Here is a 27,884-nt window from a genome sequence, read left to right on the forward strand (position 1 = left end):
GCAGAGCGCGCTTCGATCACTTGTGAACCGAGAATGGCGTGCTTGGGTTAGGTATATAAGCGGAAAATTCACAATTTCAACTTTAATGACTCGAATAATGAACAAAAACCAAGTTAAATAAAATAAACATAGTGTTTACTATTGTAGAACTTGAAACATAAACAATAACAACAATGGAGGTTGAATATCTAACGAAAGAACAATTGGTTGGGTTTGATAAATACAAGGTAAGTTATTTAACATTATAATTCATCTAAAAAAAGAACACCGCATGCAGCACTAACGCAAATCAACAGGAAATCCTAATTACAATTCACGTCTTTACGGAGAAAGTTGAGGTCATTTAATTAATTGTTGATCTTATTAAGTTTTGTTGCGATTAAAACCGTTGTTTTTTTCTTAATTCGGCTAATTTAATTACGGTTGTTTAAGTCGATCAATGAAATGTGTGGTAAATCAGACGCGTTGTACTTCAACATGTTTGGCGTTATCACAATTAGATTTCCTAACCAATAGTTTATCACCTCTTATCAGTGAACTATTTAGGATGTGTTCTTCGAAGATATCCACCAATTATACATCTTTCCGATTATAGAACTACGTTATAATTTGAAGCATATCATTTTTACCAAGCTCATTATAAACAAAACGAAATGTAAACACCGGAATTACACCTTATTTATTGCCATTCATATCTTGATTTTCCATGGAATTTTTTTATCTTAATTGCCCCAAATCACCACGAGACTCATCCGCCCACGCAACAATGGGACAACTTCTGTCTGTTCTTTTTTATTAGCATTAAAAAAATTAAACAACTTTGCCCATTTGTTGTAAGAATTGCAATTACTTTGATAAAACGGACTCGTAGGTGTTGTTTCTATTGTAAGCCGTACAGCAAAATAAATGCACTTCTGCGATAAAAATAAATGAAAAAAATCGACCTACCTTTGGATTGTGACCAACATTTTAATTTCACTCACAGATTATGGCCATTTTACGCAATTTTCCCGTTAAATATTCATAAATTCGCCAAATACGCAGGTTTACACATTGTTTTGCAAATGAATGTTGATTCCAGTACAGCTGCAAAGACACGGGCCCTCTGAGCCTCTACGTCATGCACCCCTTCTGGAACTGGCTGGTCCAAGTACGTACCCGCGCCCCATCCCTCGCAGTAACACGAAAATGTTGCAGTTTTTCCCCCGTTGGGTGGCCCCCAATTTGATGACTTTCTCAGGATTTGTGTTCGCCGTTTTAACATTTTTCCTGTTCACTTGGAAGGATTACAGTTTTTACGCCTCGGACCCGAACCACCCGGACTACCCCGCGCTCCCCAAGTGGACGTTCACAGTGGCAGCTATATTTTTGTTCCTAGCGTACACTTTAGGTAACAAACTAGCACAAAAGAACGAAAAATTATTTTTGAGTGGCAGATGGCATCGACGGGAAGCAGGCCCGCAGGACCGGCTCCAGCGGCCCCCTGGGTGAATTGTTCGATCACGGGCTGGATTCGTTTACGGCCGGCTTGATTCCGGTCTCTGCCTATTCTCTGTTCGGACGCGGTTCCAGATACAGCATCATTCCATTCCGAATGTTTTTCATATTGTGGAATATTTTATACAATTTTTATTTGTCCCACTGGGAGAAGTACAATACGGGTGTCTTATTCTTGCCTTGGGGCTACGATTTCTCGATGTGGGCCACCATTTTAATGTTTCTGATTGCCGGGGTTTGTATTCCGCATTGGTAAGGTCCGGATTTTTGGATGCCAAAAATTAAAAACCCAGTTTAAATATTTTTTTATTGTACAAGACGATAAAGTTCGGTCTACATTTCGAGGCTTAAACCGCTTTCATAGATAAATAAATAATAATAAATAAAATTCAATAATGAAAAAAACGTCAAAAACAGAAAAACAGTGGTTGTGAACTTTTTCTAGACGATAATATTCCGTTTTACCATGAAGTATAAGCAGTGCATAAAATACGATTTTATCCTTGACTATGGATTAAAAATATGTATCTAAAACTTGCTATTTTTTTAAATTTAAATAAATTGCTAAAAGTCGGTAAGAAAACTCAAAAAAAGAATTTAATGAAGGGACAATTCCTTTGGCTATTTCACTGACTCAGATTTTCGAAACCTCTAAAATTGCAAGAATGGACGTTAAGTTTAAATATTATATTTGTTTATCTAGAAATCTACCAACATTCGAATAAGGCGAGCACTTTTGCGTTTTTTAAATTGTTACAAGACTGTGAGTCTCTTTATATCTAGTTTTGTTATTTTTCTGCAATAAGATTAAATGTTTTTCTGTACAAATTTATCAATTTTTTAAATTAAGTACATACTTACTCTGTGGCGGAAAATACAATGTTAAATTTTACATTCAGGTTTTAAAAGAGTTCGTCAATGCATTGCAATAGCTTTAGTAAGAAAATTACAAGATAACAAATAATTAAAAAAAAATCGATATTTTTTCTGCATTTGATTGATGCTAATAAAAATATAACACCGAAGATGTTTATGGCTACAAAAAAATCTGTTTGCGTATTGTATTTTGTGTAGCTAAAGACAAAAATCACCATAAAAGTTCTAATTATTACCTTTTATTTTTTTTTAATTAAATCTCAATACTTATGATTGGTTTGTGGGGAATTTATTCTCAGTTTCTCAGCGGTTTCATTTAATTTATAAAAAATATCACTAACATTTCTAATAAGTTTTTAACTCCAATTCAGTAGTCCCAAAAAAATTTTCAATTTTTAAAATATGTTTTGTACCGACTTATAACCCAAAAGGAAGTAAAATAAATTTAAAATTTTGTACTTTTTATACCATTAACAACTCTTTCCAAAGAATGGTTCTAATTTGTGCTTTTTTGTAAAACTTATCTTATTTTGATAAATTTTCATCTAAATATTTTTTACAAGAAATTTACTTAATTTTTTAAATGCAAAAATAAACAGATGCAGAATGCTAATTAAAAAAATTCATATTTCAAAAACCACTTTTTCAGTATTTTGATGGATACTAATTTAACAATGACATAATTATTGAAACGAAAGATTTTAACTACTACTTAATCATAAAGATAAAGCTCTACCATTAGGTTCTCAACATCCTAAGAAAATTTTTAATTTTTATAATTTATTCTGTACCTACTGGCTCCATAACTCAAAAGCATAGGAAAATTATGATGGCTTTAGCTTCTAAATATTAATACAATTTTATATGTAAAATTTAAAATTTGCTGCATCAGCTTTTTTCGAAGATGATTCTTCGTTGCGCTTTCTTGTAACACTTATTTTTGCTTTTCTTTTTAGCTTTGTTGTGTTTTCTTCTCAAATTTACATGTCTTATTGTCACAGGATACTAAAAGTTAGAACAAAAACTGATGTTAATTTAATGTTTTACAAAAATATTTTTTGTTTCATATGTTATTAAACGCGACAGTACGCAACACAGAATTAAACATAGCTGTAAGCCTAAAGAGCCCTACAATCAGTTAAAGATTCGGCAATTTTTTGGCAAAATCTTGTTGAAGGAAAGTTGAGTTTCAGGTAATTAATGACAGAAATGTTTCGTTTCGAACGGTGGTTACACTCTAATAAACAACTCAAATCTATCCCAGCGCTTCAAAAAAATTGAAAAACATAAGAAGCGAAAATTTCTGATTGTATAATTATTATTACCATGACCAGCTTTTTCATCTTTCTTGAAATGCAACACGTTCGAAAATACCGGGTGATTGAAAATATGAAACTAGGAGTACTATTAGGTACTTTACAATTTTTCTGAATTAGATAAAATCCGATTTTTTGAGTAAAAAATAGACAAAGAACCTAAAATCCGGACTTTACCTATTAATTGATTTCATATAAAGTGGGTTTGGTTTAGGTCACGGGACACGAAAGCTGGCAGTTTGTTTTACCCGGGGGGATCACCACAGGCCTCATGTTCGAAATTTTGATATACAACATGGCCCTGGTCACCAATATACCTGTTATACTTTACAATATTTACGTATCCTACAAGGAGAAGACGGGGCATATGAGGACGTTTGGCGAAGCAATGCGGCCTCTAGTTCCCGTCACGCTGTTTTTTTTTATTACTTTAATGTGGGTCATATATTCGCCCGGCAATATTATCGAGAGGGACCCGAGAGCAGTCTTTGTTATAATCAGTACAATTTTTTCAAACATTTGCGTAAGGGATTAAATTTTCATCGATATGTTGCTAATTTGCGTTTTAGTGCCGATTGATCGTGGCTCAGATGAGCAACACAAGATGCGAAATTTTTAACTGGGTTTTGGTTCCTACGACTTTTATCATTTTCCTCTGCGTCTGGCTGAAGAGTCCTGTGATTGAGCTGTTGCTGACGTACATTCTCTGTATTTTAAGTACAGGGGCACATATCCATTACGGGACGCATGTGGTAAGTACACAGTGGTAAGGAAATTGTGGCATTAATTAGCAATTTCAGGTGCAACAAATGTGTAAACACTTGCGAATCAATTGTTTTAGCATAAAGAAATCCTCAGATTGACTAGTTTCAGACATTGCCTGATTTGTTGTATTCGAGCATTTATTTATTTTTAAGAATCCATCTCACATCACACATAGTCAAAGAAATTGTGTTATTAATTATTAGGTGTCTGGCTTTACCCAAAGACTCTATGGTTTCGCAATTTATAATTTATATTTATTGTAAATATGACAATGAAAATACTCAAGAAAAGAACATGCCTGTAATTTTACTTTTTAAATAAAATTAACATGTGCCATTGTGATCATTTCAAATTACAACAATCATATCACTAGAACTATGATAAACCTTTGTTAAATGTTTTTCTTTTTTGAAAATAAATGTTGCAAAAAGGCTAACTTGTTGAAAACCTGCTCATATACTCCTGTTTGATTTGTTCTCGCTCTTCAACGGGGGGCAAAGCCGGCCTTATGCCTTTTCTCATTCGCTCCGACTTTACAAAATTCTAAAGAGAGAAACTCAATGGCTTCAAAATAAAGTCCAAAGTGCATACCCAGAAGGACTTGCAAGACTTGTAGTTTTCTATGTGCAACTGACAGGCTTCCTTATCGAAGTTATTCTTGTGAAAGCACTTGTACGTCTGCTCCTGCTCCTTGAGACAGGGGTTCATCCTCGCAGCGTCCGTATTTTTCATGTTTTCCTAATTCTTTTATTAATTTGAGAGACCTAAGTGAGGTTAGGCCAGAAGGAAAAACCCCCACCCCGTTATGTCACAGTTTTGGGGGAGTTTGAAGTTTCATAGTTACAAAAAACGTTATAAGTTTAATCATTTATTTTCATATGTGGGGCAAAATGGGCCCAAATTGGCACTCCAATCGCTTAGCTTTTTAAAATACCACAAGACTTGTCGCCCCAATCGCAATAAATTTGTCTTTTGAGGCTTGAAATTTATTTAAATTAGTTTAGGGTGTTCTTGGTACGCCTGCGTCTGATGACTAAATTCACCATTACACTGTCTGGGTTGCAAGAGGTTCTTCCAATGTAAATAAATTGGAATTTGATCCGTTTGTTAAGTTTTTAAGTTACTTTTGTTCTTTTTTTGTTGTAAGAATAGTTGAATGTGTCGTTAGTGATAAGAAAAGTGCCGTAACACGATTTTTTTCGATGCCCGAAAATGTCCAAAAACAAGTTTGATGTTAAAAGTGTGCTCAATAACAAAATAGAAGTTAAAAGCAAAGTAAGTACTTTTCCACGTTTGTCTTTGATGATTTTTCAATCAATTTTTCAAAATTGTTGGTCCAAAGTGGCAATTTATCCATATTAGCGCTTAATAACGACTTTCTATGCCTGTTAAGGAATGAGAGCATGAATCATTAAATCGCTTTATTATTTAATTGATTCTTTGTAGTTCGACGCCGAGTTTCGACGGTTCTCGGTTGAGAGAGACCCTCAAGCTCGATTTGAAGAATTCCGGGCTTTGTTAGAGCGCTTGCACAGACTGCAGGACATAGCATTTTTGGTTTCGTATATTGACCCGAGCGATCAGGATTTGCTGCCAATCAACAATGATGATAACCTTCGAAGGGCCTTAGCAAATGCAAAACCCCTCCTGAGGGTCATAATCCAAAGAAAAGGTTCAATTAATAAAAAATATACATTAAAAAGTAATTGTAAAATTTATAGGTGATAGTCTTGAACTGAATGGATACGGGACTATCAAGCCACGAAATTTAATTTCTAGCATATTAGGCGGCACCCCCGGACGAACAAAGACCTTGGAAATTTCCAACCCCCATGATTTTCGCCAAGTTTCATCCATCATAGATGTAGACATTGTACCTGAGACTTGCAGACGCGTGAGACTGCTGAAACACGGCTCAGATAAACCGCTGGGATTTTACATCAGGGATGGCACAAGTGTGCGAGTCACCCAAAGTGGTAAGCAAACGAGATTCAAATCACCTCAAAAATTCAATAACACGAATTTAGACGATCATTTTTGACCCAATTTGCGATTTTGTGGTTCGGTTTTACACCTCGCTCCGAAAAAGCAAAAGTATCACCAGTTTCGATTTATTTTGTCGACTTTTTGTCCGTCGTAGGGAATTCGCACGCAAAATTTAACATTCTGCCTTAAAACTTACAAAATGTTCGAAAGGACCAAAAATAAAACCACTTTCTATTCAATTTAGCGAAATTTTACAAAAAAAAACACAATTATAATTCATAAACGTGCTTGATACGACGAAATTTGTCAAAATAATTACGTTTCTCGCTTTAAACGATAATAGTAAATGATAGGCGTAATTTATATTTTATCAGAAAGAAAGAAAGAAAACTACAGTAAAAGCTGTTGTTACATTTTATTTATAGTACAATGCTTAGGGATAATGACATGTTTGTTATAACTTTGTGATGTTATAGCCCGATAAAGCGATATCACGCGAAAAACTTCGTTTTTTTTTAAAAGCATGCTTATGTCTTCGATAAAGGCAAAAATACCGTCATTTTTTATGTAATTTGCCATTTTTTTCTCCGATCTAGTGAATTTCGTCAAGAAAACTGAGTCTTGTCTAAAAGTTTTGTAAAAAAATATTTGAAAAAGTATAAAAAATGTAATGTAATTTTTGATATAGTTTAAAGATTATTCGGCTTATTTTTGAGGAACGCTCTGAGAAAGCGAAAATGATGTATTTTTTGATCTAATTTTGAATCAGTTTGGCAAGAAACAATAAAGTAGCCTTTTTAGTTTTTTTAGCGAAGTTTTGCCTTTTAATTTTGTAGAAACTCTACTAAACTGTAATAAAATGTTGGAAACAATAAATAAAATCCATTTGACCTAATTTACTGCTTTTTCGTCCGGTTTTTACCTCAACAACATGTTTTTGTCTAATTTTGCTAATCTTTGAACTTAGTGTAGTGAAACCAACAGCTGTCCTGGAAGTCAAAGAATCGGATGTTTAAAAAAAATTATAAAATTAATTAGTTAAAAAAACACAAATACAAGACATAAGCGTTATTTTCCAACGAAATTTCTAGGACGAAAATAAACAAAAGTGGCCGTTTCTTCACCAAAATTTTAACTTAGCGAAGACCGTCTATAAAAAAGGGAGTTTAAAAATTAACCATTAATCTTGAACATGAAAACTTTATTATTACATGGCATTAATTTGTTAAATTAGTTGAAAATTATTATTTTGTAATAAATACCAGAACCCCATAACGAATTTTTAAGTTCACTGATAAATAACGCAACTTTTGTATCAGTCACAATATCTGAAAAACAATAAAAAAACTAAACGCATCTGTCTATAAAATATTCTTTTGAATCTTTCTGCAAAAACTCAGCTCGCTTACTTTTTTTCAAGGTATGTCAACGCATCGGTCTGTAGAACTAAAAAACCTTTAATTTGATGTAAATATAATACTTGAAATTCTGTTGCGTATTAAGAGTAAATCGTTGGTCGAGGATACCCTTAAGAAAATTTTAGAAATGACTGCGTTTCTGTTGAAAAACTCTAAAAAAGGCAAAGATAATACAACTTTTGATATAATTTTGTGTTTTTCGGGTTACTTATTGATGAATTTGCTTGAAATATTTGCGTTTTTAGCTGGACTAAAAAAGGCGAAGGTAATGTTATTTTTAACCTAATAGTATATTGCAGTGGACAGCTAACAAGAACAGTCTTTTCGGCTAACTTTGGATGAAATTTTCGTGACTGTCATTGTGTGCCAAAAACCGTAAAAAGTAAAAAAATTGCACGTTCGAGCTAACTTTGAACAAGATAAAAATAATACTCATTTCTAATAGATGTGGTCATGCTTAGGCTTACGATACCTTGCAAAAATGTCCTTAGAAACATGGTTTTTTGGATTATTTTTGTCGAAATTCCTCTAAATAATAGCGTTTTTATCAGTATTAAGTGTATAGAGTGCTTGTAAAGGTAAAGATAATGCCGTTTTTGACCTCGTTTGGTGAAAAACTGATTTTCCAACTCAAAAATTTGCTACAATAAACAATGTATTCATTTTAGGTTTGGAGAAAATTCCCGGAATTTTCATCTCGCGTCTGGTCCCCGGCGGTTTGGCAGAATCCACCGGTCTTTTGGCGGTGAACGACGAAGTCCTCGAAGTGAACGGAATCGAAGTGGCGGGGAAAACCCTCGACCAGGTCACCGACATGATGGTGGCCAACAGTTCAAACCTGATAATTACAGTCAAGCCGGCAAATCAGAGAACTGTAGCTCCAGTCCGTCGCGGCAGTTTCAGCCGAAACTCGCAACTTTCAAGCGGGTCACAACAGTCACACACCACCGGGGGCTCCGACCCTGACGATAAGTACGATCAGGACGAAATCGTCGATCTTACGGGGGCTACCAACCTCGATGAGAGCTCAGAAGATGGTATTCTACACCTGTAGGTGCTCTGTAGTATTTATTGCTTCCGTTGGCTGTAAAAGACTGTGGATTTTTTTACAGGTAACTAGCGTTTGGTATTATTTTAACGGTTACTGACTTAATTCAAAAGCGGTGGTCACGACTGGCGAGTCATATCTGCATTTATCGTATTTTTTAATTCTATTCAAGTACTTAACTGGAACAAGATAAGACTTAAGAAACATTCCCTTTTTATTCCAAATATTTTATTCCATTATCATGTGTTCTATCGAGTAATTCCATTTATATCATGTTTTATTGATTTAATTATTTTAAGGAATATTATTATCGTTATTCAGTATTTTAGTTTAGTCCATTGTGTCTCAAACGGAACCAAGTTCCGTCCCTTCGTCGAATTTATGTAATGGTGGCTACGACAAGTATTACATTTTTATGATTTTTCGTGTTATTGTGTCAAAATCACTTTTACAACAGCTATTTTTTAAACAGTGTAAATAATATTATTGTAAGTACCTTTAAGATGTGAACATACTGTTTGTAGGTTATACATTTTACATTTTTATAAACATAATCATGAAAGAGGCCTTTTTTCTCATCAATCACTATAGGGAAAAATTCCGTCCTTGTATTGCCTTGAATCGAGCTTGTGACTTTTTTAATGTAATGATATTGTTAAAGGTACATTTTATGCAAATGTTATAGTTGCATCACATATTATGTACTTATGAAAAAGTTATTCGAAATATATATCTCAAGTTAACGTAACAAATTATTTATTTATGAAATAAAATCAACAATACAAAAGTAACAAAGAGGTGAGCGGTTCAGTGGTGGTCGTCGGCTGGCTGCTTCACCCAGTAGCCCCAGGGGGCGAAGTGGTCGTGTCCTTCTGTGGGGCCCCGGAAGACTTTAATCTGGACTCGTGCGTAATCTATAAAATTGCTTCACTAAGGAAAACGTTTCTCCAAGCGGGGGACTTACCGTGTTCGGAAGAAGCGCCCTCTAGGTCATCGTAAACCGGGATCGAGTGCACTTGGGTGAGGTAAAGGAGGGCCACCACCAAAACAATTGCCTTAAGATTGAACATTGTGGTTGAAGTCTTTGGGTTAACTGCGGTTAAAGCCCGGCTCCAACTTTTATATATGACTTAAAATTGAAAGCTAACGGCAGTCCAGTCGAGTGTGAAATTGTTTTTTGAAACCGAAAGTGTTAAACAAAAAGACTGCAAGTGAAAGTTACTTCTTTTTCAACCAACTCAAGATTTCTTCCCTTCCTTCACCCGTGATCGCGCTCGCTTCAGTTATCGTGACTTTTTGATTGATTTCCTTCTCGAACCTACGCATCTGCAGCATTAGCAAAGCTTCGTTGCGCATCTGCCGGTAGCTAACATCCATTTTGGTCAGCACGAGGAGGAACTGGAAGCATGCTCTAATTGTTCCGCGCAGTGCGAAAAAATGATACACACTTTTGCGTTTGCGAGCATTGGGTTGGCGATAATTGTGTAGAGGAGGATCCCGGCGGCGCTGATCTGGCACAGGTTTGAGGCATCAACGACGTAGATTATTTTCTCAACACCGGGGAAGTACCTGGACCACAAGGGGCTCATCACGCCGCCAAGCTCGCGAATGTGGTAAATTTCACCCTCGATTTTTATTGTGAACATGTTGGTGCCGACCGTGGCCACCGAACTGGCCGTAGTGTCCACATTTTCGATGTTTTGAAGTTTTTTCAACAGGAGGGTTTTACCTGAACCTGTGGGCCCCAAACAGAGGGCCATGTTTGTTGCCAGCAAACGGTTGCCAAGATACGCAACGGTCGGTGTTATTAAAATCGATTCACGACAATTATTTCGGGTAAATCGCGATTTATTAAAACGGGACCCATCCGGTCATTTAAATAAATACACGAAAATTAGATGGCAATACAAAAAAATAAGCCTATTATTAAAATACAAATGTACTAACATGTATTATATAAAATACGATTATCCTTATCTTTAAATTTACCTAATATTATTCCTAATTTTATTTGTATGTATTTATTATACTATCCTATAGTTTAAAACAGCGGTTTTTTTAAATAAAAATTTTTATGGAGCTCTTCCACATTAATAATTTCTGTTATTATTTTATTGCTGTTACAATAAAAATTTATTATTTAAATTGTTATTTAAATTCGTATTCCGTAAACTCTGTTAGCAATATTTTTACAGTAAAATTTTCTGTTAAATAACAGCGGTAAAACCTAGAGTTGCTATATTGGGAATAAAGGAACTCTAGTAAAACCGTGAATTTTTGCGATGTTTCTTAGCATTTTGCTAATCCGTTATTTTAATAAGCAGCCTAAATTTTTTCTTTTCTTTTTCGAATAAACCAATTTTTTTAATTGTTTAATGCCTATTTGCTAAATTGGCGTTTTTATGCTAAGAAACTGGTTTTGTGCTATTTTGATAATTTTCGAGTGTCGGAAGTTTTATTTAGCGTGAATGTTACCTAATAATGGTTCTAAAAATTTATAATTTTTCGAGCTAATGAAGTTTGGTCATTTTGAAACCTCGTGGCGAAAAATTTGACGAATGAAATTCAGCCAAGTTCCGAAAATCTTAGTAATGAGCTTGGAACGGAACTTTAATGATTTAATTTAAGAAAAGTAGTGTTTTTGAACTAGAAGTCAGTTTTAAAGTAAAATTTTTTACCAAAAAAACAATTGTAAGGTTCCATTAAAAAAATGTTTTAATAACTATTTCGAAAAGTAAATAGAATTTTGAAAAAAATATTCTTGATTTTTCTTAATCACTTTGATGTATTGAGTTTTCTTTTTTTTTATAAACGTTTGTTTTTGTTAAAGCTTGATAAATAAATTATTTTTTAAATAGCGCTGAAATTTTCTTAAATAATAATTTTAGGGATATTTTCAATTCTTGTGAATTTTTTAAACATATTTTAATATGTAATGCTTATTTCCTTCATTTTTGTACTGAAAAGTCTGAACTCTATTTATCAAATTAAGAAGAAATTGTATTAAAAATGTGATAATTGGATATAACTAGAAGCTTAGAATGACCCTTCGATTTTGAAGAAAACGAAGAAAAGGAATAAGATCGATCTTAGAAAAAATCAGCTGGTTATAATCCATAATGTCGCAATGAACACCACTTAAAAGTCGCCAGAAACGCAAAATTTGTATAAATAAAAAGTTTAACACTGTGTATACATTTCATTATTCCGTGAAAATAAAACAAATATCTTTAAGTTCGTATTATTTTTTTCAAATTGTCTTTCAATCATAATTTTCTTTTTTCCAAAATGTGTTTCTTCCTTTAGTTTTGCGTGTAAGTTCTCTCCAGCACAGAATGAAATAATTTGAATTCAATTCAATTACCTAATCCGACACGGGAGCTCACAAAAGACAAAAATTGTCCCAAAATAAAAAATATTTTTTTTTCCAATAAACAAGGATAATCTTTGTCCTGTTCCCCATTCGTCTTTTGCATTCGCTTTTTTTTCAAGTTTTAAGAGAGTTAGTTAACATTCTACAAACGTAACCGAATATCATAGATATTTAAAGAATACTACCATTAATCTGCTTACAGGTAAACCATAGCTTTAATAGCAAAATAAAAATATAACTTGACTAATTTGAGAAAAACAAATAAAGCAAATTTCTACTTTTTTTCAAAATGAAATGTAACAATCCGGATTACCGAAACTTTTTAAATCCGGACTGGTAGGTACACAGCGAAACAAGTAAGTCCGAATTACTGGGTCTTCCCTTGCGGATTATTGGAGGTTCGTATTAACGAGGGATTACTGTATGTAATTAATTACGATTACTCGCATTTTAATTTAATTAAGAGTACTGGTAAGTGGGTACAGTCCGTTTGTCCCTGATTCGACTTCCTGTTGTCGAATTTGAGTCCAATTGATCCGTTAAGGATGTGTGATAACCCCTTATCACAAAAATGTTAATGGCTTGGGTTGACGGTTACGGTTCAAATTTTTTCGCTTTGGCGGGCGCCTCGCGACCAATTACCTTTGAGGTTTTGAAAATTGCGTATGCTCGCTAGCGCACTGTTCCTCCGTTTGAAAGTGACAACTCGAGCAGCGACAGCAATGAACAACATAAATTAATTTCCTAATAATTAACGAAACCCCCTTCTACATTATGTTTCTCAGTGATGTGCTGAAAAAGGAAGAATGCAGGAACGAAGCGCTCCAGGAGCTGCAAAAATTGGGGATAAAGTGTCGGCCCAAGAAACCCAAACAACAGGTACAGGTTATGAATTTCCCGGTCGTGTTTTTGCTAAATTCGGTGAATTTTAGACTGTGAAAGCAACCCGTAAAGTGTTCAAAGTTCCTTTAAGATCTCTCTCGGCGGAAACTGTTACTTTAAAGACCGGACAGCAAATTGCTGTCCCGAAACTAGTCCATGAATTGTGTTCATTTATTTTAGCCAAAGTTAGCACGGAGGGGCTGTTTAGGAAAGAGGGCTCCAAGGCGAGACAAAACGAAATTAAAGTAATGCCCTTCACCCAATTTGCGCCTTTTATTGATTTGGCTATTTTTTAAGTTGTTGCTCAATGGGGGCGGCGCTGTTGATAGCAATTACCACATTATCGACGTCGCGGCGCTCCTGAAAATGTTTCTTAGGGAATTACCGGAGCCTCTGATACCTTACGGCTACCACGAGTTGTACTTAAGATGCGCTTTGTTGGAGAAAGGCAGAGTGCGAAAGGAAGCCCTGCTTTTAGCTTGTCTTTTGTTGCCGCTGGAACACCTAAACACTCTGAGTTATCTGCTGCAGGTGAAGTGTTTGCTCATTCAATTTGAGCAAAAACTATAGTTTATTGTGTTGTAGTTTTTTTATGACGTGACGCAACACTCAGTCTCAAATAAAATGAACGCTTATAACCTGGCCATAGTCATAAGCCCTGCAATTTTTCCCATTGAGGAAAAGCTTTCGCCACATAATATGCAAATGAGGACGGCGAAATTTTGTGATATTGTGCAGGTAAAAATTGGGGTTTTTGTTAACTAAATCAACAACCTATTATTTCAGATTTTGATAGAGAATGCACCTGAAGTAGGTATTTTGCCGGAGAGCATCATCGAACGTCTCGGCTCGAATTCAAGTGTGGACTTGAAAAAGAAGAAACGGCGCAGTGGATCGCTCACAAGTAATTTTTTTACAAAATTATTCAAGTGGTTGTGCTGTATTTTTAAATAAATTTACACAAATGTTTAAACGAGCCAGAACTTAAAATATCGTTACATATTTTCAAATGGAACCAAGCGTTTTATGCCTAACTATCTACCTTACGAAAACATTAATTAGCACATCATCAAGTACTTTAAAAACGTGATCATTTCTCAAGAATAATTTTTTTCGAAATTCTTTTTAGTTTTCAAAAAAAATAATTTTTAAGGCACGGTACTATTTGAGGAATCAAATTATTTGAATACAACCACTTTGGCCAAGATCAAAAAAATAAAAATAAATTTGTTTTTTTTTTAATAATTTAATTTAAAGAAGTCATTGGTTAAAAACAATACTAGTGTATTAGAATTACCAAAAAAATCGTCTCCTAAGTTATAGTTCTTTGTAGTTCAGGGACAAATTGTTTGGTTCTTTTTTTTGTGTAACTTAATGTTAATTTCTGTTGGGAAAATTTTTTTCTTCAAACGAAACGTTTTCCGCTCTCTTTGTGTTAAACTTTGGCTGCAGATTATGTTTTTAGTTTGGAAATTATCAAAATTCAGTGTTATCAAAATTATCAAATGTGTTATTTAGCTAACAACTGACTGTAAATCCTGTAAAGAAAGTGGTCAAAAATTGGTATTTTCTTAGTCTTAGTTATCAATTATGAAGACGCTGTATAAGGAAGACTAGTTAATTTTCTCCTACACGTTCTTTTGTAAAATTTATTTATTTTTTTGGCTAAATTCGGGTTTGTTATTAGGGATGTTTAACGGCCTTAAAAAGATAGTTGGAGGGAAGTCGGAAGAGAATCATAACGTGGTTACACCAGACTTGTTACTCACTCCGATTAACAATAATGTGGTGAAAAGACGACGAATTCAGTCGAACGGAATTTCGAACAAAAAAAAGTGTGTTTAAAGTTGTTTTTTATTTTGTATTGTCATTAATTTTGTAGGAAGGAACTGTTGAATAAATTACCCGACAATGTTTTATTAAATACGCCATTTACGCCGTGTCGCACTCCAGTTAGCATGGACTTGAGGTATGTCTCGCGTTTTTATTGCCACTTTTAATTATCCCAAATCATTACAGTGGAACACACGAAAATCACTCAAAAGAACCGAATGACTTGTAAGTAAATTCCCCGTCGCTTTGTATTTTTCTAATGAACTTATTGTGACAGAATCAAGGAAAAGAATTGGTTTTCGCGCAGCCGTAGCGTGAAAAACCTGAAACCCGAAGCGGAAACTAAACCAGCAAACACAAAAACTTTACTCGAGCGTCGATGGTCGGCAATAACGCAACCCCACAACCTGAAAAAGGCCAAGAAGCGCAATTCCTTCGCCGCCACGTCGAAAAAGGACGAGCCTGACTACATTCGAGTCCCGAAAACCGAATACGAAGCAATCAAAAGCCGAGTTTCCGCAATGGAACGCCGAATTTCGCAAGAACTGGAAAACGTGCAATCGCGAATCGAAAACGACATCAACGAGGAAGTTGACGTGAACATCGAAAACGTCCAGACTGCCTACGAACAGACCTTGGTCCAGTCCAAGCTGAGCCCGACCGCCGACCACTTGGCCAAGAGACTGAGCCGGGAGTTGAAAATCCGAAGGAGCGCAGAACAGAAAATAATTCGGTCGCCCAGTGCCCGAAAAATCGGGAGCATGCGGCGAAAATCGCTCGAGAAAAGTAACGTGAAACTGGGGCGCCACCAGTCGTGGCACGTGGCCCCCAGAGAGAGCATCCCTCGGGTGAGCTTGAGGCGGGGGAAGCCCAACACGGTGATGACAGGTTTGCCAACTTTGGAGCACAAAGAACTGAAACGGACGCCGGTTGGGGAGCCAATCACACGCAGCGTTTCGTGCAACTTGTCCGGGAGCTCCAGCGACACGTGGGTGAGCGCTGAGGGGTTTTTCGAGACTTTGAAGTCGAATGACTCCTCGGTGGACGGGAGGGCTTCCCTGGCGCGTCTCAGGAGTCAGAACGCTGGGATGGTGCTCGCCAAAGCCAAACTTTTCGATAAGTTGACCGACTCGGACAGTTCCGGCTCAGTTCGGAGCTTGCCGAGGGTGAAGACCGGGACAAAAATCGGGTGCTGTAGAACCAACGATTCGCGTTTGTCGTACAGAGTGAGGAGTTTGAAATACGAGGAGAGGAGGATCGGAAAGAAGAGCATGTCCCCGCGTAAACGAAATTTAACGCAGAAACAGAAGTTACAAATTGCTAAAGATTGTCTGGAGAAAAGTAGCGATAAGGAGAATATTCCTGATAGTTTTGAAATAGCGAAAGACTGCACTAACCAAAAATTCGCGTCACCGAATTACTCAACACCGAGAGTGCCGCCACATATCAAAAAGTCGCTTTATGTGAGCTCCCCCAAGAGGCTGTGTCGGACGCCGGGGGTGGAGCGCAGCACCCCGCTCAGAGTTTTGATTAATTAGGAGTGGAAACGATTTTATATATTTTTGCCATATGTTATTTGTAAAATGGTCACTTTTAGGACCGCTTTTATGATTTTGTGACTTGTATATTCGTTTTTAAATAAATAAAAGTGAAAGATTGCGTTTGTAATTTTTTATTTAAAAATTTAGCATCAAAAAACTATTGTTCCTTGAAATAACACAACGAGAAGAAAATTATTAACAAAAAGAAACGCCTCCCGTGTTAAATTTTCTGCAAAAGACGGTAAGTACCGGGGGCTGGTGGCTCAGTGGTATAAGCGCCACTTTCGACGGTGGAGGTCGGGTGTTCGAACCCGGATCAGGATGACAATTTTTCTATGAAAAAAGTGTAGAAAAGGAAAGTGAAACAACACGCAAACAAAAATAAGAGATTAAGAGAACACAGACGTATAAAAGTAAAGCGGAGCATAAAACTGACAGAAATAAGAAAATAATGCGGCAAAAAGTAAAAGTGCGTAAAGGCGTCAAATTGTAAACGTAAGAGCACATCCTAATCAAGGTAGAAAATACTTTTTGTCTTGAGAGAAAAAGAAATCAACGTAAAGGTGAAACATAATTTCCCGTTCCCGTCCTCGAGAGTTCCGTTAATGCCACCAGAGAATTTAATTCTTTACAACTTTGTTTACTTTTTTACATTTGTTTTGTATCTTCAACCGTATTCGCCTTAATATTTTTTAGGTTCACAAAATCCTCCAATTTTGTCTCCTAAGTTATAGTTCTCCGTAGTCTACGTAAATGGGCCTTTCCGTTTAGGAATCTTCGCTTTGCTCTGTTGGCTGACATTTGTCACGCTGACGCTTGTTGTCACATTTAAAATTTTAAACAAACGGTTTCCCCGTGTTAAAAAGAAATGGAAATAGAAGCAGTGAAAGTTGATGATGTCTTGGAAATATTTAACACAATTCAGCAGAGCTCCGGAGCCCACTTACACTATGCCACAATACTGAAAAATGCCCTTAGTAATGTAAGTTAACCTAAATGTACCACTGATGCATCTCAGATTTTTGGCCTTCACGTCGCTGTTACCAAGCTTAACTTAATGGCAGAGCTGTGTTAAGTTCACAAAATAACGGCCCTTTATGTGTGGGCCAAGGGGTGAAGTTTTAACACTTTGCTGTTGCGCTTTTAGGAAAACGACAGCGAACTGTTCAGCACATTTTGCAAGTGCGTCGAGAAGGCGTTTTGCGGCAGTTGCAAGGAGGATATTTACAATGGGAGAATTTTTAGTTTTGTGCTCGTGCTAGCCGCGACATTTCACCCAAAAAAAGACGATGTCATACACCCTGTCTTAAGAAAGATCATTCAGCATCTTATTGCTGTGAGCAAACTTAAATTGAGGATTTTCCGAAATTCCTTTGCATAATTTTAGCTCTCGTACTTGGACAATGAGCCGCTGCGTTTCTGGTCGTGTAAGTTAATAAATGGGATAATGAAAAATGTGGATGAAATTGACGACGAGCTGTTTGAAGAATTCAAAAACGCAATGATCGAACGGCTCAAGGTGAAAAACGCACCATTTTCATTTTTGGATGTTTTTTTTTTAATTTCTCTTAATACAATAGGACCCTAAGGTGGCTATAAGAGGTCAAGCCATACTTGCAGTGCATCGCCTACAGGACCCTTCAGACAAAAATGACCCCATTACTCGTCAGTTGTGTACTTACATTAATTCCGATTCAAATGGCAAAGTAATTATCGAGTACAGAGTTATTGTTTTTTATTTATTGTCTTCCAGTTGCGTCAGGTGTGTGTAGAAAAAGTCGCGATAAATAAACATGTCCTTACTCTGGTTTTGGAAAGGTTGAGAGACATTAATTTAGATGTTAGACTGGCAGCCTTTGAAAAAATACGTTTACTGATCAAATATTTGAATGTAAGTTTGCATTACTTGTAGTTTAAAGTTACACAAGTAGAGAAATTTGTTTAGTTGTCTCAGCGGCATTATATTCTGCAATGTGGGTTTAATGATCCATCACAAAAAGTCCACGACTTTGTTTCAACTGACTTGATGAAAAGTTGGTTGGAATTTTGCAATAATGATTACGTGAGGCTAATTAATACAATCAGATTGGACGCTAGTGAAGACGATATTGAAAAAACAACTATTTATGCTGAACAGATGTTGCGGGCGTTGTTTAAGTAAGTAATTTTTATACAATAATTGCGCTAAAATTGATTTGCAGAAACGCACCAGTTAATGACATCACGTCTTGTCTTTTAAGTCAGTACTTAAATGAACAAAAATTAATAGAATATGAAAAACTCAACTGGGATATCATCTTGTACTATCGCATTGTCGTGCAATTTTTGCGCCAGTCTCCGGAATTTGAAGAAACTTTGAACAGTATTTTGCCCGAATTGGTTCTATTTTGTAAATATATCAGGGGGTGAGTTCAAAAGTTAATTCGTAATTACGTTTTTGACAGAAAATCGCCCGAATTAGAGAGTTTTTGTTTCGGTTTGCGAAAACTACAGAGGACTATAACTTAGGAGACGGAATTGCTGGGTTTTCTGAACCCAAACAAATAGTACGGCAGAGTAAGAATGAGGGCGCTTTGAGAAAAAAATTATTCACAATTTAAAATATTCGCTTCGTTTCCAAGACGTTACAACAGTGCACAAAGAATTATAGCTTAGAATTATCCATTTGCGTTCCATCATTACATTTTTGCGAACGCTGAAAAAGACAAAAATAATATTCTCGGCTAAATTTGCTAATTTTTTGCCCGATTTAGTGCGGAAAAAATTAGTTCTGTCAATTTGTTATTTGATTTATCCCTTATCGAAAAACACGAATGGAATGTAACTACCAATGTTGCCAATTTTAGGTATATTGAGTTTATTAAAACAAAACAGGATTTGGATGAATTGGAATATCATTTCACTCTAAAACAATTTTTTATTATCACTGAAACATACGATGTCAGTGATAGCGCAAGCCGCCAGTGCTTGAATTCACTAGTGCATGACGCCCTAAAAAAAGAAGTTTTACCAACAAGTGTGGAAGAAACAATCGTGCGCAATTTGGAGAAGACGTTCCCTGATACAAACACTCGATTGGTTTTCGTCTGCGAGATAATATCTGATATTTTTTACGGCGAGGACGAAATGTCTTTTGAGGAGTTTAAAAGACAGGAGATGGAGAAGAGCCACACGGTAACACATTTTGAAATTGTATTTTTAAAGTAATTTGAATGATCCAGATTTCGCAATTAAAATCGGACATCGCCTTGTTATCAGAACAGGAAAAATACTGCGCATCTGTTGAAAAAAATTATTCAGAGGCTGCACGCCTACGAGCCGAAATTGACGAGAAACAAGCTTTCTTAGAGAACGTGCAAAAGGTGCAAGAAAAGCCAGAAGTGGAGAAAAAGACAGACGTGGGAACAATGCTGAAATGTTTGACCATCACAGAATCGCTTTTGCTTTCTCCCAAAGTGCAGTACACTCCCACGATTGCCACCTTGACCACCGAACACATAAACCCCGCTATGCTACATGAGGACAAAGTAGTGCAAGCGAAAGCTCTCAAATGCTACGCCTTGTGTTGTCTGATAGACAGAAAATGTGCAATTCACGGCATCCACTTGTTTTCTTCTTTCATTATTACGTCCGTCCTTGCCAAAGACAGCGAAATTCTGAAGCTTAGCTTGCAAGCCGTCACTGATATTTTGATCTTATATGGAACAAGTTTCGTTGAGGAAAAAGGCGAAGAAAATGGGGAGTCCCAACCGACAAACACTTGCTTTATCGGGGGCACCTCTTTGACAGCGCTTATTGAAGCAATGACCAACTACATGCAAGACGAGGTAACTTAAAAAATCTTGACCGTGTCACATTTTGATCAATTTGATCGAAAATTATCTACTTTACTGTAGTTTTTTGAAGACTCGAATTTTGTTTGTCGAGTCCACAAGTTTATTTAAATTTAAGGATCCGGGAATTGAAGAGACCGCTACCCGTTGCATATGCATATTGTTGTTGCGAAACCGCCTCACTTCATCATCCGTTTTATCGGCACTTATCATAAAGTGGGCAAATCCGGCAACAAGTAATTATTTTTATTTTTGAATTTTTTTACAATTTTTTTTTCAGCCAATGAGGGCGTTAAACAAATCATAGGTCATACGTTGCAGTCGCTTACAGCTTTACCAAACTGCGAATATTTTGCCGATGCGGTGTTGAGTACAATTAGGACTATAGTCTATGCTCCTGGCAAGAGCCCTTTATGTGATATTGATACTGACAATATTACTAAATTTATGGTAACTTTATGTAAAATGTCCTCTCAGGTAAACACAAATTTTTGGAAACTGGGATTTGGGACAAAATGTGGTTTTAGGGCACTAAAATTCTAGCTGATTTAGCGTTGAAGATGTGTAATCAAATGCGTGAAAAGCCGAAACTCAAAATAAATCCCTATTTTGCCAAAGCTCTCACAATGATGGATTTATCACAGAGTGAGAGACTGAACAGTATTTTATTTATATGTAACGAATTGCAAGAGGTAAGTGTTAACGTTTTTAAATTGTTTGCTACAGTGTGGTTTTTAGGTTGTGGATAAGCAAAGTTCAAAAAATATCAAAAAGTTTATTACAAACGCAAGTAAAAACGTTAAATTGGCCTCTATTTCTGAAGAATAAATAAGTGCAATTAGGTGAGTCTGCTAAGGTGTATTTCTACTATCTCAAACAAACAAGAATAATAATCACAAGAATTCAGCGTTTGCAATTAAGTTTTTATATTTTTCTCTATGCATTCAAAAATCCGTAAAAATGTCACCCCAAAAAATAATAGGATAAGTACAAATTAATAATAAAATTTCGATTAAACATAACTGGTGCTAGCAATAATTTTATCGAAAGTTTTTGCTCAAAACATTATTAAGCTTCGTTGTGTCCATTAATTCATATTTTTATTTTATTGATATTAATATTTTTTAAAATTAATTTTAATTATAAGGAAAAATACACATGCATAGAAAAAATACTTTTAGCAGACTGACCCCGTATTCATCAATCGATAGATATTTATTACTTATTTACATAATTATTGAATAAAAAACTAAGTAAACGAATCATGCGTCTTATTTCAGTGGCCTCTTTTGTATAAATTTTGAACTTGTTTTACTTATTTTTTGTTCGTTTTTATTTTTTCTCCGAAACAGGTGTCTCAAAATTTGTGAATTCCAAGTAGAGAATCACTTCAGTAGCCAAATAATAGAGAAAACTTATTCTTTGAATTGCGTTTTCTTGAAATGCAGGGTCAAATTTTCAGTGTTTATTGTTATTTTTGGTGTATATGACTGTGGAGAATAATAATGTAAAATAATTTTGCAAAAAATTAGCTCTATTTTAGAGTAAAAAATGTTGAATTTTTGTAATTTGCCGTTTCGTTTTTAAGAAAAACTACATAAATTTAAGATTTTTTTTACTACAAAATAAAGCTAATTTTTCGAGAAATTGTTTCTTAGTTCTAGAAAGCTCGTTATTCATCTTTTTGTTCGTTTTTGTTAAAAACAAAAACAAACAAGGTAAAATCAGAGAACAGTTCACGTAAAGGTATTAGGGGCTTCCAAAATCGTAATCCGGCCCTGTAAAAAAGTTTATCGGCGTACGAAATTGCATTTGCAAGGGGTACCAACGTTAAGAGTATTTAATATTCGCGCTTAAAAACAAGGTTTAATTGTTTACATAATTATTTCTTAATAGTTTTTGCAATGATTATCTAAAAATAGCGAGATTTTGAGCGCAAAACTCGCAAAACAAAACACTACACAGCCCTGAGCGTGCGCACTGGTTCAGTTGTCGACGTCCTCTCGTATATCAGCTGTCAAAATCGTAAAAAGTCAACATATGAGGTGAACACACGTAGCAAAACTCGAACATTTTCAAATTATCCCATATTTTCGTCTAGTTGATCATGTTTTCAGTGTAATAAGCGTACAAGGCAACAATGAGGTCGTTAGGTATATCAGTTTTGAGCCTCACACTAACCACAATTGTGATAGCAAATGCATACTATCAGAAAAAACAGTTCTACCCCTCGGTTGTGTATATTACAAAATCAAATCCTAGCATGGCTGTAAGTACTCCCCGTCTTGCAAATTAGTACAATCAACAGTGCGTTTTAGGTCATTTATATTCAAGCTTTTATATGTGTCTTGATTGTGGGCAAAATCATGCGAAAAATCTTTTTTGGGCAACTCAGGTCGGCTGAGTTCGAGGTAATCACTCAACGAGTGTGAAATTGCGTCACTAATCGCGATTTTGCAGCATTTGATGGAAAGGTCCTGGTATGCAATCACAGAGACTTGTCTAGCCTTCACTGTGTTTAGAGACGATTTCAATCCGAAGTTTGTGGCACTGTTCACGTTACTACTGTTTCTGAAGTCGTTTCATTGGCTGGCTGAAGACAGGGTCGATTATGTAAGGCAGACTCGTAAGGGCCGTGCTTTCAATTAATTTCTCATCAGAGTGGCCTGTGACTTTGAAATGAAGGCTAAATGGGATAAATTAACCCCAAAAACACATATGGGCTATAGCCCAGAAGAGGCAAGAATATCGTCATTTTGATTTAAAAAGTAGCTAGTAAATAGACGGGCGCGTAGCAGTTTTTTTAAATCAATTGATCAGATTTTTTGTTTTCGATTGTTTTGTTTTTTTAATTATTTTTAAGAAGAAAATTTACGATGAGTAATGGTAGAAAAAGCTTAACTTAATTGAAAGCATGGCATTATGGCACAAAACTGATTAATGATTGTTGTAGATGGAGAGAAGCCCTGTCATAAGTTTACTATTCCACATAAGAGTACTATCATTGCTGTTGTTATTGGGCTCCCTTGACTTGCATTTCATACAACACGCGTACCAATCAACAGTGTCAAAAGGGGCATCCGTTCAGTTGGTTTTTGGTTTCGAGTACGCCATCCTCCTGACTGTCGTCATAAACATCGCAATTAAATATGCCTTACATTCGGTTGACCTCAACAGCGAGACGCCTTGGGACAACAAGGCAGTCTTTCTGTTGTACACTGAGCTCATCATGGGCTTCATCAAAGTCATTCTTTACGTGGCTTTCGTCGCTATCATGGTCCGCATCTATACTCTCCCCTTGTTCGCGTTCCGCCCCATGTACTACACCATCCGCAACTTCAAAAAGGCCTTCAGCGACGTGATCCTCTCCCGGCGCGCCATCTACAACATGAACACCCTCTACCCGGACGCCACCCCCGAGGAGCTGCAGGCCGCCGACAACGTCTGCATCATCTGCCGCGAGGAGATGACCACCGCCTCCAAGAAACTACCCTGCAACCACATTTTCCACACGTCTTGTCTCCGCTCGTGGTTCCAGCGGCAGCAGACGTGCCCCACCTGCCGCTTGAACATCCTGCGGACGCCCACGAGCAACAACAACGAGCCGAGACAGGACCAGAGACACAGACAGGTGCCCCCGCCGAATCCGTTTTTCAATCCGTTTGGTGGCCAGAATCCGTTTCAAATGTTCGGCCAGAACAACCAGCCGCAGCCGCAAGCACAACCGGCGGCCGCCGGGGCCCCAAGTGGGGCGCAGAATGCGACCAATGCACCGCAAGCTAATCCTAATATTCCCCCTTTTGTTTTTCCACCGTTTCCGTTTATGCCGTTTATGGCACCGCCACCAATGCCGCCACCGAATCTGCAGTCACTCTCGCCGGAGGAATTGAGGAGGATGGAGGGCAATGAGAGGCAGAATGTGGAGGCCAGGATACAGTGCTTGCGCAATATCCAGGTTAGTAATTGGCGGAATTATTATTTATTGGAAAAAATAACTGATTCAATTGTTTAAATATATGAACAATAATTATTAGAAAAATAATGAGCTGACCAGACAACTGATTAGAGTGGACACCAGGAGCAAAAATGTAAAGTATGACTAACCGTTTAGACCAGTCCTTGTAGCACGTTGGTTTTGACCATTTCTCCCCGAAGACCGACACGGAATTTTAAAAATCGCGAATTACTAAATCTTTATTAGGCACTTGGAAATTCATAATAATAATAATTAATCAATGAAGATAGTCCGATGTTTTGAAAATCGTAACAGTACTGATTTTTATTTTATTTTATGGGTTTGAGAAGCATCCGTTCGCGACAAACTGGTTAAAATAAACGGCACATCTGTAATTGTGTAAGAATATAGATAAATCATTAACAAAAAATAAATCTGCTTAGGTAATTAACTGTTTGCAAAGGTGCGAACAAAGAGGTTTATCTGATTCATTGATTCTTGTTACGACATCACACTTTACTTATTTTTTTGTGGTATAATACTACCTAAAATATTCATTCATTATATTCATTTTTGATGTCCACATAAGGGATCACTGAATAGTAATTTTAATTTACGGCACAAGTATCGTTTGCTTTTTACGTTACGATTTAGGAGATTTAGAAATGCGTTGAATTATGGGAATTATAACCTGATAAACATAAACACTTTGGAACTCATTTTTTAGCTTTTCGTGATTGTTATTGAGTCTTTTACACAAAACTTATTATATAGAGCTGTCCGGAAAGTCGCGCACCTCATTCAATAAATAAACAATTTATTAATAAATATTTAATAAAATATAAATAAATAAAAACTTTTTCATTTCAAATAATACTATTAAGGGCCGGTTTATAGAACCGTCATTAATTCAATCCGCAATTAAATGCATGATTAACTGATCACGTGACCAAATTGAAGCAATTTGGTTGGTCCATTTGCGTTGTTAACTTTTAACAACGAATTAAATTTTAACAAAGCTTTCTATAAACCGGCCTTAAGATTATCAATATTTCGACAAACTCTTGGTACTCTACCTCAATATTTATCTAGCTCCTTAAATTCTTAAATGAACATTCGATATTGACAATGAAAAAAGTTACGTTATTTGATCTCACTTACCATCAATAATGGGTTAAATAAAATAAAAAATAAAAAGTTAAATTAATGCTTTTTACGGTGATAGTGATAAACTATTAAAAATTAAAGACCGTTAATCGATGTTGCTATAACAATAACCAGTAAAGTTGCTAGGCTGTTAAATTTTAACAGCCCTTTAAAAAAGTTACAATGCAATACAAATTCAACAGCATTTGAAAAAAATCTAAAAAAAAACAAAAATTTTAAAGAAACTTCAAAGTTATTTAAATAGGAGCTGAAACATATGAAAAACTTTGAACAGTTCCTTTAAAATTTTTGTTTTATTTTCGATTTTTATTTTGTTCTTGTTTTTTCAATAACTACTGTTTTTTTAAATTTATCGGAATTTAAGTATTTACGTGAAGAAAAATTGCATTTACTTCCTTTGCATTTTACTTATTGTCATGAGTATAGATCATAAAGTTTTTCTTTTTTTTTAATACTGTTCAATGTCTGTAGATGTGTGTCAGTATACTGAGCTTGTTCAAAATAATAATAATAATCTGTGTTATTTAAAATTTAAAAGTTTAATAGTGATTTTATGACGCAATATCTCGGTAAATAAATAAAAAGCTTTCACTATTTTTTTTAATACAGTTCGTTTTTATTTAGCAAGAGCTATCATTCCCTCGATTTATGCGTTCGAATTAAAACTCATTCTATAGAAAATACACATTTGAATTAAAAACATTACAAGACATTTTTTCCGTAGAACTTAACACCGTAGCCACCGATTTTTCCAATTCTCTTTTAAACTATCATAAGATTTATGAGACCAGTTTATAGAAGCGTCATTAATTTAATCCTTAATTAAATGCGTGATTAACTGAGCACGTGACCAAAGTGAACCAATTTTATTGGTCTATTCGCGTTGTTAACTTTTAGCAACGCAATTAACTTTAATTGAGCTTTCTGTAAATCGGCCCTTGAAGTTGTATTTTAAATGAAAAAATTAACTTTTTGGAAATTTCATAGCTACCAATAAAAAATACATTAACAATGGGCTTGCTTATGGGATCAAATATTTCCAACATTTCGACGATATTCGTTAACACATTCAGTAATATTCACTAACTCATGTTCACAAAAATTCAATAAGAAAAAGGAATGAAACAAAAAAATATAGAATTATGTAACATCTGCAGTGTTTCGACAAATTGAAAAAAACGTCCAATTTCATAAATCAAAATCGAAACAACTCCGAATTTTTTACTGTTCTTTTCAAGCTGCACTCCCACATCTTTAATATCAGCATAATCAGCTTTAAAAATCTGTAAAATAATAGCACACGAGTAGGTAGGTTCCAATTTCAAGTGAATATCTCAAAATTAATTTTTCAATTTTAAAACGTCGATTACGGCGAAATAAAAGAGTTATCGCTGATTGTAAAACACAGTCGTAATCAGTATTAAAAAATGTATGCATTTTCAATAGTATCAAACATAAAGGGTTATATTCCATCTTTCCGAAGTTAAATATCCGCCTCGAGTATCGGAAATCAGCCAAAAATTCAAAAAAAAATCGGAAATTTCGGAATCGGGCCAACTGACTTTCTTTGGAACCTTATGAGCACTTATTTTATTATTAATCCACGACGCGATTGCGAAACTTTGGTTTTAGTGTTTTTGTGTGAAAATTTCGGTTTCTGACATCACAGCTAGTTTTTGTTACATTTTTGTCTCTTAGGTCATGCTGGACGCTGCTGTGGTCATGATGCAACAATACAGCGCGGCGGCGGCCCTTTCGAGCCAAGCCCCCGGCGGGGAGCCCCAGCCGGGCCCCTCGACATCCGGTACACCCCCCACCTGTAATGGAACGACTCCAAAATCGCCAATAAATCTGCCAACTAGTTCAGTGATTAATAATAATGTCGAAAGTGACTCTGTACCTAGTACTAGTACGTCGAGCGAGACGCCAGAAGCGACACCAACTGAATCAGTTGCTCTTACGCCCGAAGAAGAAGTGAGGAGACGCAGGTTGCAAAAATTCCAGCAAGCTGCTGAACAATAATTTTATTTTATTCCATGTTGATTTGGGTAATCAATTTTATGTTACGATAAGGGCCGACTGTCGTAGGAGAAATTGGTAGTTTCTAGTGTCAAGGCTTGTGCTATTTACCACTTTGTGACATCAATAAATTTGTAAAACGCCCTTATTGTGTTGTACATACATATTTAATTATTTTTAATTTCTGTGTAGGATTTATCACATTTAATATATTCGTCGATATTGTTATGACTTTTGAGCTTTATGGTGGTCCTATTATTATTTGAAGACTGGATTGTTCGTGACCAAGTCACTCTCGACATGGATGTTACGTATTCACTATACACTACTGATTTAATTTGTTAATAAATACATTGTATTGTAATTTCCCTTGAC

The 27,884-nt window shown here is 35.7% G+C and overlaps 7 protein-coding genes across 8 annotated transcripts; 5 read left to right on the forward strand and 2 right to left on the reverse strand.

The window, feature by feature from the left end:
* Positions 1 to 24: 24 nt before the first annotated feature.
* Positions 25 to 4,890, forward strand: LOC663101 (ethanolaminephosphotransferase 1). Its single transcript, XM_969162.5, has 7 exons — positions 25 to 227; positions 1,082 to 1,150; positions 1,198 to 1,390; positions 1,437 to 1,732; positions 3,904 to 4,212; positions 4,259 to 4,441; positions 4,490 to 4,890. The coding sequence occupies exons 1-7, from the start codon at positions 174 to 176 to the stop codon at positions 4,550 to 4,552; spliced, it is 1,167 nt and encodes a 388-aa protein (XP_974255.1). The 5' UTR covers positions 25 to 173; the 3' UTR covers positions 4,553 to 4,890.
* On the reverse strand, positions 4,741 to 5,283 carry LOC663128 (uncharacterized protein). The gene is made up of 2 exons (XM_969188.4): positions 5,046 to 5,283; positions 4,741 to 4,997 (listed from the first exon to the last, which is right to left on the reverse strand). The coding sequence occupies exons 1-2, from the start codon at positions 5,184 to 5,186 to the stop codon at positions 4,887 to 4,889; spliced, it is 252 nt and encodes an 83-aa protein (XP_974281.1). The 5' UTR covers positions 5,187 to 5,283; the 3' UTR covers positions 4,741 to 4,886.
* A 135-nt stretch (positions 5,284 to 5,418) lies between these two features.
* On the forward strand, positions 5,419 to 9,649 carry par-6. Its single transcript, XM_008197585.3, has 5 exons — positions 5,419 to 5,729; positions 5,901 to 6,126; positions 6,176 to 6,430; positions 8,527 to 8,908; positions 8,971 to 9,649. The coding sequence occupies exons 1-5, from the start codon at positions 5,667 to 5,669 to the stop codon at positions 8,972 to 8,974; spliced, it is 930 nt and encodes a 309-aa protein (XP_008195807.1). The 5' UTR covers positions 5,419 to 5,666; the 3' UTR covers positions 8,975 to 9,649.
* On the reverse strand, positions 9,646 to 10,783 carry LOC663207 (uncharacterized protein). Its single transcript, XM_015982030.2, has 3 exons — positions 10,355 to 10,783; positions 9,871 to 10,304; positions 9,646 to 9,820 (listed from the first exon to the last, which is right to left on the reverse strand). The coding sequence occupies exons 1-2, from the start codon at positions 10,664 to 10,666 to the stop codon at positions 10,125 to 10,127; spliced, it is 492 nt and encodes a 163-aa protein (XP_015837516.1). The 5' UTR covers positions 10,667 to 10,783; the 3' UTR covers positions 9,646 to 9,820; positions 9,871 to 10,124.
* Positions 10,784 to 12,917: 2,134 nt separating this feature from the next.
* On the forward strand, positions 12,918 to 16,653 carry LOC663232 (rho GTPase-activating protein 11A). The gene is made up of 9 exons (XM_008197586.3): positions 12,918 to 13,158; positions 13,212 to 13,406; positions 13,459 to 13,692; positions 13,747 to 13,899; positions 13,948 to 14,065; positions 14,849 to 14,996; positions 15,044 to 15,130; positions 15,181 to 15,219; positions 15,272 to 16,653. Exons 1-9 carry the CDS (start codon positions 13,054 to 13,056, stop codon positions 16,530 to 16,532), a joined length of 2,340 nt encoding a protein of 779 aa, XP_008195808.1. The 5' UTR covers positions 12,918 to 13,053; the 3' UTR covers positions 16,533 to 16,653.
* A 682-nt stretch (positions 16,654 to 17,335) lies between these two features.
* Positions 17,336 to 21,630, forward strand: Cap-G (Chromosome associated protein G). Its single transcript, XM_008197588.3, has 13 exons — positions 17,336 to 17,517; positions 17,683 to 17,871; positions 17,923 to 18,054; positions 18,116 to 18,241; positions 18,289 to 18,426; positions 18,481 to 18,692; positions 18,737 to 18,940; positions 19,382 to 19,709; positions 19,757 to 20,362; positions 20,487 to 20,604; positions 20,649 to 20,845; positions 20,896 to 21,060; positions 21,107 to 21,630. Exons 1-13 carry the CDS (start codon positions 17,404 to 17,406, stop codon positions 21,194 to 21,196), a joined length of 2,619 nt encoding a protein of 872 aa, XP_008195810.1. The 5' UTR covers positions 17,336 to 17,403; the 3' UTR covers positions 21,197 to 21,630.
* Positions 21,631 to 22,277: 647 nt separating this feature from the next.
* Positions 22,278 to 27,740, forward strand: sip3 (septin interacting protein 3). Of its 2 annotated transcripts, XM_008197589.3 has the most exons (6): positions 22,278 to 22,413; positions 22,470 to 22,637; positions 22,687 to 22,779; positions 22,829 to 22,981; positions 23,322 to 24,323; positions 27,189 to 27,740. In XM_008197589.3, the coding sequence occupies exons 2-6, from the start codon at positions 22,509 to 22,511 to the stop codon at positions 27,510 to 27,512; spliced, it is 1,701 nt and encodes a 566-aa protein (XP_008195811.1). In that variant the 5' UTR covers positions 22,278 to 22,413; positions 22,470 to 22,508; the 3' UTR covers positions 27,513 to 27,740. The 2 variants fall into 2 exon arrangements, with proteins under 2 accessions (XP_008195811.1, XP_974421.1); XM_969328.5 differs by having other exon boundaries at positions 22,352 to 22,637.
* Positions 27,741 to 27,884: the final 144 nt, after the last annotated feature.

Source organism: Tribolium castaneum, chromosome 3 (assembly GCF_031307605.1).
Source record: "Tribolium castaneum strain GA2 chromosome 3, icTriCast1.1, whole genome shotgun sequence".
Lineage (NCBI taxonomy): Eukaryota > Metazoa > Arthropoda > Insecta > Coleoptera > Tenebrionidae > Tribolium > Tribolium castaneum.